The sequence below is a fragment of the Sapajus apella genome, unplaced genomic scaffold (assembly GCF_009761245.1).
Source record: "Sapajus apella isolate SASKATOON/1434 unplaced genomic scaffold, GSC_monkey_1.0 scaffold11, whole genome shotgun sequence".
NCBI lineage: Eukaryota > Metazoa > Chordata > Mammalia > Primates > Cebidae > Sapajus > Sapajus apella.
In genome coordinates, this window is record NW_022436951.1 from 25,133,431 (window position 1) to 25,154,702 (window position 21,272).

General features: G+C 44.0%; 1 protein-coding gene across 2 annotated transcripts in view; it reads left to right on the plus strand.

The window, feature by feature from the left end:
* The window catches only part of MYO10 (myosin X), a 273,707-nt gene that overhangs the window by 107,436 nt on the left and 144,999 nt on the right, over positions 1 to 21,272 (plus strand). For both annotated transcript variants that reach the window (XM_032279066.1, XM_032279065.1), the window contains exon 3: positions 4,143 to 4,301. In XM_032279066.1, coding sequence (XP_032134957.1) covers positions 4,143 to 4,301 — 159 coding nt within the window. The remainder of the gene's footprint in view (positions 1 to 4,142; positions 4,302 to 21,272) is intronic.

The following is a 21,272-nucleotide window of genomic DNA, read 5'->3' on the forward strand; positions in this document are numbered from 1 at the left end:
TCTGTTTCTGTCCTCCTTAGGGTTTGTCCTTTAATGTTAGTCCATCAGGCTGCCCCTGAATGCCTGATGTAATTATCACCCTCCTCCCCGCCGTACTCCTTAGTCCACCCTTACCTTCATTATGTTTCATGAACATCCATCACCACCTGTGATACCATCTACTTACGTGTATATTTGTTCTTTATTTCCCTCCCCTGAATTGGAATGTAAGCTCAATCCCCAATGCCTAGAACACAGCAGCAAAAGATTTTTTACATTTGCTTGAATGAGCGGATTTTCTAAATTTCTAAATTTTTTTCTCCATAGAAATTACTTGCTTGACTAAATTAATTATTTTTCAACTTGTTTTTTAAGTTTAGTGGTACCTGCGCAGGATGTGCAGATTTGTTACGTAGGTGAACGTGCGACGTGGTGGTTTGCTGCACAGATCAACACGTCACCTATGTCTTAAGCCCAGCATCCATTAGCTGTTCTTCCAGAGGCTCTCCCTAAATTTCTAAATGTATCAGACACTTATTTAGCATGTTCTGAATGCCAGACTATGTTGTAAGATCTTTACAGACTTGAGCCCACCTGTGAATGGATGGTTATCCTTGCTTTTCCTCCACAGTTTTATCTATTGTTTTTGTTTTTCATAATCATTCTTTTGAGCAGCAGCAATCCTACATCTTGGCATAATGTTTCTTTTTTTCTGTTCCCAGCCTCCTGTTTTATTCATGTAACTTTTGTCTCCCATCGTGATTCTGTCTTCCCGTGGTTCTGACAGGGTGTGGTTCTAGTTCTCTTGATTCTCCCAGCCCTGGAATGGGCATGTGTGATGTGCTCCTGAAAACAGGAGGAAAGGAAGTCAAATGTGTGAAGGTGGGGAACTCAGGTTTACAGCTAATTGCTGTATTTTTCAAAACATATATATATGTTTTGTATACGTATATATGTATAATGTATATAAGCTGTCTTTACATATATATGCAATGTTTTATATATGTATAATATATAATAGATAAGATGTTTTATATATGCATTATGTGATATATATGTATAAAAAATATATAAGGGGTGTGTGTATGTATGTGTGTGTGTGTGTGTGTGTGTGTGTGTATCTCATGACTGAATGTTTACATTCTATGTAAACATTTCATTGTCTTTTTTGATGCACTAGGAACAGCAAGGCAATACATAGCCCAAGTGACCAGTTCAGAGCTGGAAACCATCACTGAAAACTACGGCTATTACCCGTAAACCTAAGTTCCCCACCTTCATACATTTGACTTCCTTTCCTGCTGTTTTCAGGTGCACATTATACATGCCCATTCCAGGGCTGGAAAATCAGGAGAACTAGAACCATTCCCTCTCAGGACCTCAGGAAGACAATCATTATGGGAGACAATAGTTATATTATTCATATATACATATGTAATTATACATATATACATATACAAAACATCTTATATGTTGTATATATTATTTTTATATAGGTATATATGTATAATTCTAAATATATAGCATGTTTTATCTATGTATAATATATAAGATATTTTATATATGTAACATATATATAATATGTATAATGTACACATTACATATATGCAAAATATAAAATAGTGTCTGTGTTTTCTAGTATCTAAGTATCATGTATGATTTTTCCGGAAAGCAGAATATATATCAATATAAATACAAGTAAAAATTCGAATATTCTAAATCTTCAAAATCTGGATTTCTCAGTATACCTAGAGTGACAGTTGGAAGCTGTTTGTGTTCACGTTTAGGACTCCCTGGTGGTGACAGGGAGCTGGTTGTGCTGGCCTCGGTGCCCTGTCGTCTTCTTGCCTGGAAGAAAATCTGGGAGGGGACCTTGAGTTGCGCTGGCAGGAGCCTGGAGCCAGCAGAATGAGATGAGCCCTCCGGTGCGTGCTGGGAGCGGGCAGGTGGCACAGGTTCTTTTTAACATTCCTTGGTTGACTGAGAGTTGACCAGTAGGCAAGTTCTGTTTCTGCCCCACCCTGGCTGGCACTTTCTTTGGAAGACCCAAGTACCTGTCTGGTTGCAGCTCTTCTGAAAACGTGTCTGGATTGGCATCATGGGGATGTGGCGTGCTGGGGGTGGGCAGGGCGTTCTAGCTGTTTAATTTCTGGGAATTTCTGGGTTGCTCCAAGGCTACTTTGATTCTGGCCTCAGTTTCTGTTTCTTAACTTTCTTCCATGGCGTTGATGACTTAAAGGGACTACATATTCCTTCACCGTTGAATGTCCTTGTGCCTTCGTTAACACCTCGTTATTCTGAAGTACTTCTATCCTGCTTCCTGGGTGGCCCCAGGCCTCTGCCAGCCCTGTGGGGCTCATGTGGCTTGGTTGGCCACCTTGCCATGAGGTGGGGCCTCCAGGACTGTCTCCTCTCCTGGTGGATGTCTGAGTCCAGGAAGTGGCTGGGGACAGTGGCTTTTCCTTATAAGAGATGGGTGGGTCCCTGCCTTGGCCTTGAGCACTTTCTTAGGACTGGCTTGACTAACTCTTGTGGTTCATGTGGCAGAAATGCTACTGCCGAAGTTGTAATTTTTCTTTAGAAAAATGAAACATGCCGTTTGTCACGGCGTATGAAATCCATTGGATTGGTACTTCTGCGTCTCTCAGTGTGTCATTCTCCTTGCAATAACAGACCGTTTGTTGCCATGTAGGCAGCCAGTCAGTATTTAAAAATAGCCTCTCCAATGAAAATGATCCACACACATGATTGCAGAAGATTGTTTTGTGTGTACACATGCACACACTAGTGTGTGTGTCTGAAGGCTAAACACTTTTCACGTTATTTACATCCTTGCTTTTTTTAAAAACCCTCTTGATGTTTTTATTTTACTTAAAAGAGGACTGTAATCCAAATATCCAGAAACTACCCACTAGAGTGAATGAATAAATATGGAGTGGAGCTCCGCAGTCAGATGGTTTTGTTATTGCTTGAGTTTGTAAAGCTTGTCAAGCTTTGGTCAACAGAAGGAGCTTAATGTGATGTGGTTAATCCTGAACCAATCGCTTAGGATGAAGAGCACTGAGTAGATATTAGAAATCCATACAAATTCAGCAATCTGGCAGTACCAGAGTCAACTTACATACATGCTACAACATGTCTGTAGCACTCATTGCTGTTTTGAGAATTTTAAAGAAGATAGGATGTTGACCAAACAAACAAACAAACAAAAAACAATTTTATTTAAATCAGAATGCATTTGTTCTGCCTAGAGATCAAACAAATGCTATATATCCTGGCTGAAAGGGAATATTGTCCAAGGAGATTTTCTAAATATTCCTGTGATGATGCGTTCCTGTCTTTGAACAGATGTATCGACTATTTATATAACAAATATGAATGTATATAATATTTAAAGTACTCAAATTAACACTTAAATGGAATAACTATTATAAAGCTTCGAGATTATCATATGATTCAATATGAAACATTAATACCCTACATAATTTCTAAAACTTACAGAAAGTTTCTTAATTGTTAATGATTTATATGAAATGGAGAAATAATGCAGAGACGTGAACTATAAGTTTATAGTTTCTGTGACTCCTGAAAGATGGTCCGTATCTTTTAGGAACATCTTATAGCAATTGTCAAAATAATTGCTTCTTTTAGAAATATATAGGTGACATCGGGGCTCTTGTGGCTCATGCCTGTAATCCCAGCACTTTGGGAGGCCATGACAGATGGATTGCAAGACCAACGTGGGCAACATGACAAAACCCTGTATGTACAAAAAATGCAAAAATTAGGTGGCTGGTGGTGCACGCCTCCCAGCTACTTAGGAGGCTGAGGTGAGAGGATCACTTGAGCCTGGGATGTGGAGACTGCAGTGAGCTTTAACCATGCCACTGCACTCCTGCCTCGGTGACAGAGTGAGATCATGCCTCAAAACAAAAAAAAAATGTGTGCGCGTGCGCACACACACACCCCCCCCCCACACATAGAGAAATATATAGCTGACGTAAAGACAATGAAAAAAGATTTTCGCAATGTATTTTTTATTGTCCAATTCAGAATCTTTTTTGCTGAAATTATACTGAGATTGTATTGTCAGTTGGAGAAATTTGTGTGGAAAATCACTTACTGCTGATAACTAAATCACTGAATTCCTCTCCCTCCCTCAGGTATTCACTTACAAGCAGAGCACAATTACCCACCAGAAGGTGACTGTCATGCACCCCATGAACGAGGCAGGTGTGGATGACATGGCGTCCTTGACAGAGCTCCATGGCGGCTCCATCATGTATAACTTATTCCAGCGGTATAAGAGAAACCAAATATATGTAAGTTCCACTTGTAATTCCTTCAGAAAGACCCTCACATTTGAGTGAATGCCTGTTTTTGTTTTCAGAGAGTATTTCCTGCCTTTAGAGAAATCTTGTTAATCTCAGTAAAACTATGTTTTTAAGGGATTTGCCAAATTCGAAACTTGGGTGAATAAATCATGTTTTCCTAGAGTTTATCGCCTAGATTTTACTAGTGGGCATTTACTTTCTGTTGAAGGGCCTTCTGCACGTGGAGGTGGTTTGACCATGCTTCTTGTGAATACACTGTTCAGTTCTAAGTGTTCTGCTAAGGAAAGATGTCATGGAGTTGTTGGGCTGCCTGAGGGAAAATGTTGACTTGTAGACATGAGTACTTGCGCATAAGCTGCCTTTTCTGGACTTTTCTCTTTCTGTGGATTTTCAGTTATTTTTCTGGCTCTGGGAGCCCACCCTAGAGGGACACTAGCATTCGAGGGAACCCATCTTTCTAAGTTGTGGGATTCCCGTTTGCTGTTTTGAATGGAGAAATACAGAAAAAGTGGTCATGCACATTTTTCTCTCAACTTCTATGAAATGTGACTATACCTCTATTATAAAGTGATATTTATTTATTTATTTATTTATTTTTTTGAGACGGAGTTTCGCTCTCGTTACCCAGGCTGGAGTGCAATGGCGCGATCTCGGCTCACCGCAGCCTCCGCCTCCTCGGTTCAGGCAATTCTCCTGCCTCAGCCTCCTGAGTAGCTGGGATTACAGGCACGCGCCACCATGCCCAGCTGATTTTTTGTAGTTTTAGTAGAGACAGGGTTTCACCATGTTGACCAGGATGGTCTCAATCTCTTGACCTCATGATCCACCCGCCTCGGCCTCCCAAAGTGCTGGGATTACAGGCATGAGCCACCGCGCCTGGCCTTAAAGTGATATTTAAAAACCACTTCTGTAATAAAATTTTGACATTAAAGTACAGATACTTGGCTGGATGCAGTGGCTTATGCCTGTAATCCCAGCACTTTGGGAGGTCAAGGTGGGCAAATCACCTGAGGTCAGGACTTCGAGTCCAGCCTGACCAACATGGTGAAACCCCGTCTCTACTAAAAATACAAAAATTAGCCGGGCGTGGTGGTGCACCTGTAATCACAGCTACTCAGGATGCTGAAACAGGAGAATTGCTTGTACCCAGGAGGCAGAGGTGGCAGTGAGCCGAGATCGCACCACTGCACTCCAGCCTGGGTGACAGAGAGAGACTCTGCCTCAAAAAGAAAAAAAAAAAGAAAAAGAAAGCATAGATACTCTATGATCTGTCAAGATCAGTTGACCTGTGGATTTTCTCCACTTTTCCCTCTGTTTGCAAGTCTTTATAGGGAACTAAAGGTAACTGGCTATATATGTTTATTTCTCTTGTCCAGCTCAAATTTATGTAATTTTTAAGCCAAAATCATAATACTTTAAAAACTCTTGATCTTTTAGTAATTTTTATTCTTTAGGAGTTACATTTCTCTTTGCCAATATGTTTGTGATTATGATTAATAATAAATCAGCCTTGGCCGGGTTCGGTGGCTCACGCCTGTAATACCAGCACTCTGGGAGGCTGAGGCGGGCGGATCATCTGGTCAGGAGTTTGAGACCAGCCTGACCAACATGTTGAAACCCTATCTCTGCTGTATACAAAACTTAGCCGGGCGTGATTGCACACGCCCGTAATTCCAGCTACTCAGGAGGCTGAGACAGGAGAATCGCGTGAACCCAGGAGGCAGAGGTTCCAGTGGGCTGAGATCATGCCACTGCACTCCAGCCTGGGTGACAGAGTGAGACTCTGTCCCCCCCCCCAAAAAAAAAAAATTCAGTCTTAAAATGGATAGTAGGTGCTGAGACTCACGGCATACTTAATATTCAGGTTCTTCCAATTTATCTCCCCTTAGACTGGGAAAGAAGAGCTGGGAAAGAGAAAGAATTAGATATTTATGGGTTTAAATTGCTTAATCTTCCTCAGTTTAAAAAAAAAAAGATCATATTTGCCTTTTATTTTTACACTGTGAAAGTGTCATTTTTGTCAGATTGACCTAATGTTTGCCAAATGTTTTCAAACAGCCCTGTCCAGAGAAATTCAGTCATGCTGCAGTCCTCTGACTTGCTGAGCTAGCTTGTCCTCAGTCTTTGATTAAAATATTTTCCATATGTGCAGAAAAGGTAATGTTTATACATGTTTGTGTGAAAATGGCAATGCATTCTGCGTTTTGCGTGAGCTGGCATAATGTGCATTTATTTTTCTGTTTCCGCCTCAGAAATCTCCTTGTGGTGCTGCCTCTTTCCCATAGAATACTCACTGCGTAGGTGTCTACATGACCACTGCACTATGCCTGTGTTTTTATTATTAAATATTTGACACTGTCATGTAACTGTTTGCGTAGCAGTTTCTTTGCTAGGCTTGTCAAGGATTTATTTTGTCTTCCTTGAGCCAAGGACACTGCCAGTCACCTGGTGGTTGTGCAATAAATGTTTATAAAATAAATGCCATTCTTAATACAAATAGTCTTGTAGTTGATAAAATGTGAACCTGGATTTTAAAATTTGTTATTTGTATGTCTCTTGTAGGTGCAGATAGGTTGAATATACGTAATCCCCAAACCCCAAATCCAAAATCCTCCAAAATCCAAGACATTTTGCATGCTGTTATGATGTTGAAAAGAAATGCTCATTGGGGAGGATTGTGAATTTTGAATTTGGGTTGATTAATGAGTACACATTATACAAATATTCCAAAATAAAAAGAACTGAAATCCACAACACTGCCTGGCGCAGTGGCCCAAGCCTATAATCTCAGCATTTGGGAGGCCGAGACGGGCAGATCATGAGGTCAGGAGTTTGAGATCAGCCCCTGGCCAACATGGTGAAACCCGTCTCTACTAAAAATACAAAATTTAGCCGGGCATGGTGGCATGCACCTGTAATCACAGCTACTAGGGAGGCTGAGGCAGGAGAATTGCTTGAACCTGGGAGGCGGAGGTTGCAGTGAGCCAAGATCATGGCCGTTGCACTCCAGCCTGGGTGACAGAGCAAGACTCCATCTCAGAAAAAATCCACATTTTTTTGTCCCAGGCATTTTACATTAGGATGCTCAACCTGTGTTTTCAAACTCATACTTTTCTGTCATTAGAGAAAAGATACAAGTTCTTTTTTTTGTAATGGTGTCTTGCTGTGTTGCCCAAGCTGGACTCAAACTCCTGAGCTAAAGAATCCTCCTGCCTTAGCCTCCTGAGTACCTGGGATTACAGGCACGTGCCAGCATGCCCACCTAGACACAGGTTCTTACTGTACATTTTCAGTAGTCAAGAATAAGTAAGTCAACTAGAAGGAAAAAAACTACCCACTGGGTTTAAAGGCAGGCCCTTTTAAAACGTTTTTTTATTTTTTTTTCTTTCCCTCTTTTCATGATAATGATGTTAAATCTGATAAAGTGCCCAATAAATACTGTGAATAAGATCTTGGTCTTGGAATAAGGTCCTTTTCTTCCTTAGGGGAAACCCGCAGGACTTTATGCATCCAATTTGCAGTTCAGTTCAGTTAATTAGGCCATTATAGACCTTCCATTTGAGGCTTGCAAAATTGTATTATTATTCATAAAGCAGCCACCATGGTTTTTTAAATTATCATTGAAGCCGTTTACCAGAGATGACAGCATCTGTTGGATGTCTCTCGCATGGAGCCAAGACCGCCACCTGTCAGAACAGCCACCGCTTCTCCACGTTTGATCCTGGCTTGGAGCAATGCCTGTCTATACCTTTAAAAGAGAAAAAAAAGCTGGGCGTGGTGGCTCACACCTGTAATCCAAGCACTTTGGAGGCCAAGGGTGGATCACCTGAGGCCGGCTGTTCAAGACCGGCCTGACCAACATGGTGAAACCCCATCTTAAAAAAAAAAAAAGAGAAAGACAAATAAAATTAATTGAATTTTTCCCGAGATGTTGTATTAGTTTTCTGTTGCTGCATAGCCAATTATCATAAGTGTACTTAAAAGAAAAAAGCTACTCTCTTACAATTCTGTACGTCAAAAGTCCCATAGGTCTCACCAGTGGAAATCAAGGTGTCAGCAGAGCTGTGTCTGTTTCCAGAGGCTCTAGGGGGAGGATCAATTTCCTGCTCATTGCAGCTGTTGGCTGAATTCAGTTACTTGCAGTTGTAGGACTGAGATCCTTGTTTTCTTGCTGACTGTCACCTCAGGGCTGTTCCCAGCTTCTAGAGGCCACGCACCTTCCCTGGTCCCCTGATCTGTGGCTCCCTTTGTTCATCTTCATTGCCAGTAACCACGCATTGCATCCCTCCCGTGGCTTCAAATCTTTCCTCCTTCTCCTCTACTCTCTTCTCTCTCTCTGACTGCAGCCAAGAAAGGCTGTCCGCTTTTAAGGCCTCACGTGATTAGATTGGGGCACGCTGGATGATCTCCCCATCTCAGGTTTCATAACCTTAGTCACCTGTGCAGAGCACCTTTGCCATGTGACATTACCTAGTACAGGCCCTGGGAGGAGTGTGGATGGATGTCTTCGCAGAAGGAGCCATTATTCTGCTCACCGTGGGTGCCCTCCTTTTTTTTTTTTGGAGACAGGGCCTCACTCTGTCACCTGGGCTGGCATTTCACATTAGGATGCTCAACCTATGTTTTCAAACTCATACTTTTCTGTCATTAGAGAAAAGATACAAGTTCTTTTTTTTGTAATGATGTCTTGCTATGGTGAATGTAGTGACATGATTGCTGTTCACTGCAGCCTCTAACTCCTGAGTTCAAGTGATCCCCCCGCCTGAGTGTATATACAGGACTACAGTATATAGGACTGTAGGTGTGAGCCACTGCACTTGGTTAATTTTTTTTTTAAGTTTTTTGTTCTAAATTTAAAAAAATTGCTAGGTTGCGCGGGCTGGTCTTGAGCTCCTGGGCTCAAGTGATCCTGGCGCCTGAGCCTTCCAAAGTGTTGGGATGACAGGCCTGAACCTCCGCATCCAGCCAGGTACTCCCCTTAAGTCTTATCACTGAGGAGGGACTCCTGTGGCGTTTTCCCCCTGCTGGCGTCTGGATGTTGCATTATTTGTTGACTCTGTGTTCTGAGCTGGCACGTTCCATGGGATGCTGGTGAGCATCTCATCTCCAGGTAGGGAGGCTGCCGTTCTCTGCGAAGGACAACTGTTAGCTTTTTCTCCTTGGGGACTGGGATTTTTATCTGAGAACTTTGTCAGAAACCAGGAAAATATTTGTTCCCGTAGTTTTTGGTATCTTTATTGAAATGGGGTAGAGCGTGATAAAAAGGTAAAAGCACTCAGAATAGCCAAGTGAGAGTTGATTCCCCCTTTTCTTCACTAACCTCCTCTTTGGCTCTGTATTGATAATTTAATCTTTCTGAACATCAGTTTTTAACATGTATGTGTTTTAAGAGGTCAGATATCATAATCCCTCAAACTGACAGGGATGTTTTAAAGTAAAATAAGTGAAAGCTCTGAAACTTTAACCTTTGTACCTTTCTCTCCATCTTCTCCATCTCACAGCAGCAAGTGTTTATTTAGAAAGCTCCTGCCTTGAACTTGGCTCCATTTTAAGGGGGATTTGGAAGAAGTTTACAACACCATCCCCAGCCTCAAAGCTTGCAGTTTAGCGGAGATAATGCCAAGGCCAGCTCCCAGCACACGGCCTTGGATGGCTGAAGGGTCACTGAGGGTTGAGTTATGTGAGGACGCAGGCTTGGGTTTGACTGTGCTTATGAAGCCCCTGAACCTTATCGCTGGGCCCTTGAACTACTCCTGTGGGTGCATCCCTGTCCCAGGCTTGTCCTTGAGGGGATCAGAGGCCGAACCGAGTTTGATGGCCAGTGTCCATAGGTCTGGCCTGTGTGGTTTGGCTGCAGTGCCCACTTACAGCTCCGCGCTGGCTGTAAGTGCCTGTGCAGGAGCCCCGCCTTCTGTGCCCCTGCTAGCTTCTCTTCCTGGAACTCCCAGGCTCTTCCTGCCTGAGGCTTCACCTCACCAGCCTTACCCTTCCTCTGGTCACTTCAAGATCAGAGCCCTGCTCGGCTCCCAGTGCCCGGCCAGGGACCCCAGGCTTCCACCCTGAACCTCTTGGCTATGGGTTTGCTGCCTAGAGGGGAGGGGGTTGGTGCTCTCCTGATTGCCCCCTTCCTTGGAGAGGGTCTGATGAGGGCCTGGACTTCCTTCATCTCCTGCCACTGCCTGCTAAGATCTGGCGAGAACAGATACCCACCTGCTAAGGAGAGGAGGAGCAGGGTGTGTGTTTGTTGTACACAGGTATAACCTACGCATGGCTGAGGAATGCTGTGGAGGGGGTGACGGTGCTGACACTAGAAAGGCATGAGATCATCAGGGTTGGGTAGAAAGCTGGGTGCGATGGCTCATGCCTGTAATCCCAGCACTTTGAGAGGCTGAGGCAGAAGGATTGCTCGAGCCCAGGAGTTCAAGACCAACCTGGGCAATCTGGCGAAGTCCTATCTCTACAAAAAGATTACAAAATTAGCCAGTTGTGGTGGGGTGCATCTATAATCCCTTCTACTCAGGGAAGGGACTGAGCTAGGGAGGTTGAGACAGCAGTGAGCCGAGATTGTGGCATTGCACTCCAGCCTGGGTGACAGAGCAAGACCCTGTCTTAAAAAAATAAAATAAAGTTGATGAGAAGGAAAAGCCAGTGAGCACTGTCCAGGAAGTGGGAGAGATGATGAGTTTGCTGTGGGCTCACTGCAGCGGGAGAAGGCTGCCTTTGCTCATGGAATCAGATGCTTGCTGGGGAACTTGCAGAAATTAGGTGGGATGAGCAGCTTGGGGTTAAAGCATTGGTTCCCAGCCTAGGATGATTCCACCCTGGGGACATTTGGCAATATCTAAAAGACATTTTTGGTCTCATAGCTATGGTTGGGTGTTGCTGATGGCATCTACTGAGTAGATGTCAGGGATGCTGTTAAACGTACCAGAGTGCCCAGGGCAGCTGCCCCAGCAGAGTCATCTGACCTAAGATGTCAGTGGCGCCAGATCATCCCTTCCCACTTAGAGCTCACCTGGAAAGTCTGGAGTTGATGGTCCACAGACTCCACTATATTTGTTAAAGTTTTGTTTCACTTTGTTTTAGAGACAGGATCTCACTCTGTCACCCAGCCTGGGGTGCAGTGATGCGATCATAGTTCTTTGCAGCCTTGACCTCCCAGACTCCAGTGACCCTTTCACCTCAGCCTCCAGAGTAGCTGGGACTAGAGGCATGCACCACCACGCCCAGCTAATTTTTAAATTTTTGTCAAGACTGGGATCTTGCTATGTTGCCCAGGCTGGTCTTGAACTCTTGACTTCAAGCCACCCTCCCCCCTTGACCTCCCAAAGTGCTGGGATTTATAGGCATGAGCCACCACACCCAGCCTGTTAAAGGCTTCTGAAAGGAGAATGTCTCTAAGAAAAATTTCAGAAGATTTAAGAGGGAAATGATACCAATGAGAGGACAGATGGCTTGACAGTGCTGCAGTAATTCAGTGGGGGAGGGAAGAGGTTTTAGACCAGGGTAGAGGTGGGGGAAAAGTCATGGGACTGTGTGGAGGGAGGTGAAGGAAGAGGCCACATGTCACTGTCTCCTGGTCTTATCAAGTCCAGTGGCTGTGAAAACGTGGCACTTACCATCCTGGAAGCTCCTGGGCAGAGTGAGAATAACAAGTGGTTTTTGGGCGCCTGTCTTCTGTCTTCCTGTGCTCTCTGGCCCTGGATCATCTCAAATTGTTATGTACCCAGCATCTAAGCAGTGTTGACAAGAGCAGGAGAGGTTCCTGTTGTACCAAAGCAAGCTCCGTGGCCGGAGTGGAAGGGCTGCCAGGTTCCGAGGCGTGGCAGTTTTGTTTCCTGCTGAATGGAAGAGAAGCACATTCTCTTCATTATAGGGATTGTGGAGCTCTGGGTCAGTTGCACGGAGGAGACTCTTCTCCCAGGCTCTAAGGAGTAGTTCAAAACCACATCACGGGGACAGCTGTGGGGAACTTGAGCGCATGCTTGCAATTATGGTGTAGAGGCTGGCGACAGAGGAAGCTCTTCCCTGTTCCACCCGGCCCTTCGGTTAGTTTGTTGGTCTTGCTGAACGAACAGCACAGAGATCAGAATCAAAGGAGCCCATTTGAAGAAGTGGGGTTGTGTCTAAAGATAAATGCTTCTGTAAGCACGAACTATGCTTCACAGCTGATGTATTTTTAGGTGTTTCAAAAATATCCTCCTTGGGTTAGGTGGCATTCCAGCCCAAATCTGCAAATGTGTTTGATGTTGCTTCTGAATTAACTTTGAAGCCTGCATCTGGCAGGCAAAAATATGTTAGCAGGCATGAGCCAGTGAAAGGCCTATTGATTTCAGCAGGCGGTGGAGCCGAGTTCACCTGCAGGGAAGTCACGGCCTGCTTGCCGTGTAAAGACTGGGCATACCTGCCGCGGATCGTTTGGGGACCTTGCAAATTGAAATATGTGTTTCATTTTCTTGAGTTCAGTCTTCCCGAAGTAGACGTCGTTGGCCTGTTTCCATCTTTTTCCGAGGCTCGTGTCAAGTAACAGTGCGCCTCACACGAAGGCAGCGTGGCTTGAAGACCGCGTGGTTGGTTAGTACTGTCTCGGCTTTGGGCTCCTCTTGCGACAGACGAACGCAGTGCGGTTTCTCAGGTCTTTCTGGTTTTTTGGCTTTTTTTTTTTTTTTTTTCACATGAAATCAAGACTCGTAGCCAGAAGGTAATTGTAACTATCTGTCTGACTATATGTATTTTAAAACTTTACCAAACATTGATTCTCCAGAGTGGCCACTTCCACATCAGCACAGGAGAGTAGCAATTTGGAAGTTGTTTTTTGTGGATTTTTTTTCTCCCTTGTCTCTCTTTGGGTTTAGATTTCCTTCAAGGCCGGGCACGGTGGCTCATGCCTGTAATCCCAGCACTTTGGGAGACCGAGGCAGGCGGATCATGAGGTCAGGAGTTCGAGACCAGTGTGGCCAACATGATGAAACCCCCGTCTCTACTGAAAATACAAAAATTAGCTGGACATGGTGGTGTGCACCTGTAGTCGTAGTGAGCCACAGCCTCCAACTCCTGGGCTCGGGCAGTCCTCTTACCTCAGCTTCCCAAGTAGCTGGGACTATAGGTACATGCCACCACACCCAGCTAATTTTTTGTATTTTTAATTTTTTGTATAGGTGGAGACTGTTACATTGCTCAGGCTGGTCTCGAATTTCTGGCCTCAAGCGATCCTTCCACCTCTGCCTCCTAACGTGCTGGGATTATAGGCATGAGTTACTACACCTGGCTGAAATGTTTCTAATTGTTTAATTGGACAATGTCAAACAATTTGGTTACATAGAAGGTAGTGGGCAAGGCCAGGCGTGGTGGCTCACACCTGTAATCCCAGCACTTTGGGAGGCTGAGGTAGGCGGATCACAAGGTCAGGAGGTTGAGACCAGCCTCACCAACGTGGTGAAACCCTGTCTCTACTAAAAATACAAAAATTAGCTGGGTGTGGTGGTGCGTGCCTATAATCCCAGCTACTGAGGAGGCTGAGGCAGGAGAATTGCTTGAACTGGGGAGGCAGAGGTTGCAGTAAGCCAAGATTGCACCACTGCACTCCAGCCTGGGTGACAGAGTGAGACTTCATCTCAAAAAAAAAAAAAAAAAAAAAAAAAAAAAAAAAAAAAAGGTAGTGAGCATAGAGCACTAGAACACAGTTAAAGCATTAATTTATTGGGTGGATTGGTGGTGAAATCGTATGTCCTCAGCATTGTGATGCTGATGCCATCTTGCCTGGATACTAGGCTCTGTGTAGGCGCCAATGACTGCTTGTGGGAGTGGCTTGTTGGAAGACTAAATAAATGAAATGCACCTCATTGATTAGTGAAGACAGACATAGGCAAACCATGGGCTATAGCTCAGGGTGGCAATGGGTGTGATAAAAATACTCACATGGGAGCACAAAGAAGGAGCATCAGAATGAGGAGGAAATGAGAGGGTCAGAAAATGATTCCTCACCGAGGCACTATTAATAGTTGGCCTAAGTTTTGAGTATTTGTAGAGGAATTTGGCCAAGAAAGAGGGTGGTGTCCTGGCAGCGGATCATCATGAGGAAAGACAGGAAACAGCATGACATGTTTGGATATTTAATATCCAACGCAGAACATTCTAGATGGCAGAGCAAAGGTTGCATGCCACTGGCTGGCAAGGCAGTCAAGAGCAGTGGAGGAAGGACGGGCTCTGTGCACCTCAACGAGCTTGAATGGACTCATGAAAAGTGTAGCGGTCAACTTGATGAAGCATGCTTTTTGGGGGAAGACTCCCTTGGCCACAGCGTAGTGGCTGAGAAAGGAGGGGTTTCCAGTTAGGAGTTAGTGTGTGAGATATTAAGAGGTAGATGCTAAGTGTTTAACTGGGTTTGAGGGGCAAGTAAGCTGACATTCTATAGGATTAGTGGGTTACTCATTTGGGTAGGCTGTGGTGCCATTTGTCAAGTTGTAACTGTGTGTGAAGTAACAGGTGTTTGGAGGAGGTTAGCCCTGTCTGTTGAATTTGAGCCAGTGGACCATGAACATATGGATCTGTAACTTACAGCTGAAGTTGCACTCAAGATAGTTAGGAAGTAAGTCACTGCCGTATTTAGCTGAGATGTTTGAGAGAGAAGGAAGGCGGGGGGATGGTGAGTACGAAATAAATCTATATAATGGATCTCTCTTCTTAACAATTCTTCCCTTTAGCTGCCATAGCACGGACTTTAAATAACTCATTTCCCCAGTGCATTTCAAATTGTATCGTCTACATCCAGTTTTTCAGGACCACATGACAAAAAGCAGTGTGGTATTTTCATTAACCATAGCGATGCTACATACCTCTGGTTTATGTAGCACAGAGCAGTTATGTGGGGTAACAGAGGATGCCTTGTTGTTACTGATCAGAATCTTAGTCCCAGGGGAGTGAAGCAGTGCCAGGGAAAGTGCTTCAGGGCTGTGGATTTGGTGTCTTTGACTTGATCAAACCATGCTGTTTGGTTGAGTTATTGCTGCTTTGGGATTGTGACATCCAACCTGGGCCCCTTGGTCTCTATAAGCACACTGTATATAAGACCACTGAGTCGCTTTACATTTTCTTAGTCATACTTGATTATTTTTTTTGAAGTGGAGTCTCACTCTGTGGCCCAGGCTGGAGTGCAGTGACGTGATCTTGGCTCACTGCAACGTCCAGCTTACTGAAACCTCTGCCTCCCAAGTTCAAGCGATTCTCCTGCCTCAGCCTCTCCAGTAGTGGGGATTACAGGTGCCTGTCACCATGCTCAGCTAATTTTTTTTTAATTGTTAGTAGAGACGAGGTTTCACCATGTTGGCCAGACTGGTCTTGAACTTCTGACCTCAAATGATCCACCTCTCTCAGCCTCCCAAAGTGCTGAGATTACTGGCGCGAACCACTGTGCCTGGCCAGTTATACTTGATTTAAAAAAAAAAAAAAAGTTATTGGCTATATGTAAGGTATGCAGCATGATGTTTTGATACACATGTGCATGCTGAAGTCAAATGATACTTGATTTTTTTGGGGAGTGTGAAATTTGATAGTAGGTGTTACACCCTTGAGCTTTTTGAAAACCTTGACTTGGTAGGTTTTGGATTGAAGAAATGAAGTGAGCTTCTCCCGACATTTTTAAGCATTTCATGCTGCAGCTGTTCCAAATTATTAAAATGGGCAAGGGAATGTGTTTTGGGGGTAAGTTATGTGGAACTTTTCTGACATGTTTTTATGTGCTTCAAAATGGAATGTACTTTCTGTTTCTGAAAAGCCATTAAACCGACCAGCTTGTTTATTCTTGTGGAATTTGAAATCGAACGTGAGGAAACCCGCACCTGGCCCCGCCTCGCGTTTGGGAGCTGCTTGTGTCTAGGGTCTTAAACTGCGTGGCATCATCATGGCCATTTGTGGAGTGATAAGAGTACCTTTCCACAGAGTGAGAAGTGGTGTGAGCCCGCAGCAGATGTTGCCTTATGGCTCTTAGGATTTCTGTTTTTTCTTTTTTTGTTGTTTCAGGGCAGAGTCTCTTGCCCAGGCTGGAATGCAGTGGCATGATGTCGGCTCACTGCAACCTTTGCCCCCCCCAGAGTCACAAGATTCTCCTGCTCACCTTTCCGAGTAGCTGGGATTACAGGCACCCGCCACCACGCCTGGCTAATTTTGTGTATTTAGTGGAGACAGGGTTTCACCATGTTGGCTAGGCTAGTCTCGAACTCCTGACTACAAGTAATCTGCTGGCCTTGGCCTCCCAAAGTGCTGGGATTACACATACGAGCTACCGCACCCAGCCAGGGTTTCTTACCACGCTTTATCTTTGTTACACTTGATGCTTAACAACCTAGTTCTTTCCTCACCTCCCGCTGCCATTTTTACTTACATTACATGTTGAATTTTTCTTATTACTCAGTGAACCTCTTAAACATACAGCCTATACTTTAGGGACAAAGTCGTCCATGCAAAGTGAGGAGTGAGGTGGTATGTTTAGGATGAGGGGGATAAGATGTCCTTGACTGTCATTATTTTTGCCAAGGAACCCTTGACATTTCGAATAATTTGTCTTTTTTTTTTTTTTTTTTTTTTTTTTTGAGGTGGGATCTCACTGTATTGCCTAGACTGGAGTGCAGTGATCATGGCTCACCACAGTCTTGACCTCCCCAGGCTCAGGTGATCCTCCAATCTCAGCTTCCTGAGTAGCTAGGACTATAGGCCTGCACTACTGTGAAAACTTAGCTGTACTACCCAGCTAATTTGTATTTTCAGCAGAGATGGGGTTTCGCCACGTTGCCCAGGATGGTCTCGAACTCCTGGGCTCAAGCCATCCTCCTGCCTTGGCCTCCCAAAGTGCTGGGATTACAGGCCTCTGTGCCTGGCCGTAATTTGTCTTTCTTGGAATAAATGATTGGGAACTATTACTATGGTTGTTATTTTACATCCCTGTTGTAGCAGGTTCAGAAGTGCCATTTGTCATGTGTGTGGACACAAAGAGTAAAAACCCAGTAGTAAGTGAAGTCCTTCTGTGGGCGGAAGCCCCTCTCCCTCTCTACTTCAGTGACTGTTAAAAAATCATTCGTTAGGACTTGGGCTGTTGTATCACCTTTTGGTGATTGGGTTAAGGGGGTAAGACCCTGAGGGAAATCTCGCAGGAAGGAACCTTTGTGGAAATCTAGTCGATGCAAGGTGAGGCCCTGAGCAGACCAGGGCAGCACAGGTGAACGGAGTGGGTGGGTAGCTGTGGAGTTCATTAAAGTGGAACACCCGGAGCACGGAGACATCAGCCGTGCTGATGAGGCCGATGAAGCTCTGTGGGTGGATGGGTGATGGAGAGAGGCCATTCGCTGCAGATCCACAATGTGGCATATTCTCAAAAATTCAGGGTTCCGTCCTCACTCTGATCATGGGCTCTGTGACTGTAGGGACAATATTTACTGTCCCCTTGCCGGTTTCATTACCTGTTAGAAGAGGCAGGAGCAGAGACCTTTACTGCCCATCACAGGGTTTTGGAGGAGCAAATGAGCGGGTGTGTGAATGTATAAACAACCCTTTTAGCTGTAGGATTATGAAATGTCACTTCAAGTTGTTTTGCTATGATACTAAATGGAGGTAGGTAGTCTAAGGAGGGCTTTTGATTTTTTTTTTTTTTTTGAGTTGGAGCCTCACTCTGTTGCCTAGGCTGGAGTGCAGTGGCTCAATCTTGGCTCACTGCAAACCTCCGCCCTCTGAGTTTAAGTGATTCTCCTGCCTCAGCCTCCTGGTTAGCTGGGACTACAGGCACACGCTGCCAAACCCGGCTAATTTTTGCATTTTTACTAGGACAGGGTTTCACCGTGTTGTCCAGGGTGGTCTTGATCTCTTGACCTCGTGATCCACCCACCTGGGCCTCCCAAAGTGCCAGGATTACAGGAGTGAGCCACCGTGCCTGGTCTAAGGGAGGCCTTTGAATTTTTTTTTTTTTTTCCTGAGATGGAGTCTCACTCTGTCACCCATGCTGGAGTGCAGTGGTACAATCTCGGCTCACTGCAACCTCTACCTCCTGGGTTTAAGCAGTTCTCCTGCCTCAGCCTCCCAAGTACCTGGGACAAAAGGTGTGTGCCACCACACCAGGTTAATTCTTGTATTTTTAGTAGAGATGGGGTTTCACTGTGTTGTCCAGGATGGCCTAGATCTCCTGACCTCATGATCCACCTGCCTTGGCCTCCCAAAGTGCCAGGATTACAGATGTGAGCCACCTTACCCTGCCTGAATTATTAATGAATAATTAATATTTGTTATTGTCTACTGAGTAATTTTTATACACTGAGGCAAAATTTTCTGTAATCTTAAAAAAAGAAATCAGTTTCTTCCTTTGTACCAGCCAGACACATATTTTACATATTCTTTCCTTTTTTGCTTTTTAAGGAAGAGGTTTCAGATTATCAAGTTTTGGTTCCAATTAAGTCTGGTCGTTTGATGTCCCTGTTGGTTTGTGGGAGTTCCTTTACTGAATTTACTGACAGCTACAGCATCAGCTGTTGATTAATTATTTGAACTCTGAGATAACAGTCTCCCTGAAAATCTCAATGCCTTTTGTTCTCTCTCTTTCTGAATAGGCTATAACTTACCATTAGAACATTTTAATTTAATTTGGGTTAAAATCTGAAGGTGTGTCTTCTAAAACTTTTTTTTTTTTTTTCATTTTGAGATAGACTCTCACTCTGTCACCCATGCTGGAGTGCAGTGGTGCAATCTTGGTTCATTGCAACCTCTGCCTCCTGGACTCAGGTGATCCTCCCACCTCAGCCTCCTGAGTTGCTGAGACAACAGGTGTGCACCACCACACCCGGCTAACTTTTGTTTTTGTATTTTTTGTAGAGACGGGATGTCGCCATGGTGCCCAGGCTGGTTGCAAACTCTTGGACTCAAGCGATGCTCCTGCCTTGGCTTCCCAAACTGCTGGGATTACAGGCATGAGCCACCATGCTTGGCTTTTTTTTTTTTAAGAGACAAGGTTTTGCTTTGTCACCAAGGCTAGACTGCAGTGACATAGTCACAGCCTTGACCTCCAAGGCTCAAGCCATCCTCCCACCTCAGCCTCCCTAGTGGCTGGGAATACAGGCATGTGCTACCATGCATGAGTAAATTATTATTATTATTATTATTATTATTATATCATTATTGGAGAAATAGGATCTCACTGTGTTGCCCAGGCTGATCTGGAACTCCTGGGTTCAAGTGATCCTCCAATCTTGGCCTCCCAAAGTGTTGGGATAACAGGTGTGAGCCACAACACCCAGCCTCTAAAACTTTTTATTAGGGCTGGACATGATAGCTCACACCTGTAATCCCAGCACTTTGGGAGGCTGAGGTGGGCAGATCACATGAGGTCCGGAGTTCGAGACCAGCCTGACCAACATGGGAAAAGCCCTGTCTGTACTAAAAATACAAAAAAATTAACCGACTGTGGTGGCACATGCTTGTAATCCCAGCTACTTGGGAGGCTGAGGCAGGAGAAGTGCTTAAACCTGGGAGGTGGAGGTTGTGGTGAGCCAAGATCGTGCCATTGTACTCCAGCCTGGGCAACAGGATCACAACTCTATCTCAAAAAAAAAAAAAAAAAAGGAAAACGAAAAAAACACTTCTTATTTAGTTAAGGAGCATAATGTGTCTTATTTCCTCTCAAGTCTATGTTTGTTTTTAATCTCTCTTTATACTTTGAAAGAGAGATTAATGTATTCTATACAACACCAAAATTCCCAGTATTACCTATTTTTTTCTTTCTTAAACTAAAAAAAATCTAATTGTGGTAAAATGCATGAATAAAATTTATCACAGTCATTTCTAATGCACAGTTCAATAGCATTAAGTATATTTAGAACTCTCTAGAATTCTAAGTATATTTAGAATCTCCAGAACTCTTCTCCTCCTGCAGAACTGAATCCATACTCATTCACCAACAGCTCCCCTTTCCCCATCTCTAGCCCCTGCCAGCCACCCTCCCACTTTCTGTTTCTATCAGTTTGGTTACTCTAGGTACCTCATCTAAGTGGAATTGTACATTTCCACTTTCTCTGTCAATTTCAGTCTTCTGGATGCCTCATACGAGTGGAATTGTACAGTATTGATCTTTTTTTAACTGTCATATTTCACTTAGCGTAATGTCTTCCGGATTCATCCATGTTGTAGCACGGGTCTGAATTTACATCCTTTTTAGGGCTGAATAATTCCATTGTATGCATATACCACATTTTTGTATCCGTTTATTTATTGGTGGACATGTGTGTTGCTTCTACCTTTTGGCTGTTGTATACTGAATTTTTTTTATGCATGGTATATAGAAAGTTTGAAAAAGCACCCTTGAGTTAGTTGAAATATGCAAGAAAGAAAAGACAGTGCTTGGAGGATGTGGGTTTAAGGAAAATCTTGAAAACAGCAGATGCAGGACACGTTATAAATGCATGTTTGTTAGTTTTCTCTTGTTTAGAGTACTAAACATGGTCTAAACCATAGGTGTCAAAATTTTCTTTTTAGAATATGAATTTTCTTCTTTTTAGAATATTATTCACAAAATGAGAAGGACCATAGCAGTAACACCTACATTCTTAGAAAGAGTTATGTTGGATTATAGCCCTGTACCATTAAATGCGTGATCTTCAAGGTCAGGAGTTCAAGACCAACCTGGCCAATATGGTGAAACATCGACTCTACCAAAAATACAAAAAATTGGCCAGGTGTGGTGGCATGCACCTGTAGTCACAGCTACTCAGGAGGGTGAGGCAGAAGAACTGTTTCAACCCAAGAGGCGGAGGTTGCAGTGAGCTGAAATCGTGCCAGTGCACTCCAGCCTGGGTGATAGAGTGAGACTCTGTCTCCAAAAAAAAAAAAAAAAAAAAAAAAAAAAATGCATGACTTAGCTAGGCATGGTGACTCATGCCTATAATCCCAGCACTTTGGGACTCTGATGTGAGCGGATCAGTTGAGGCT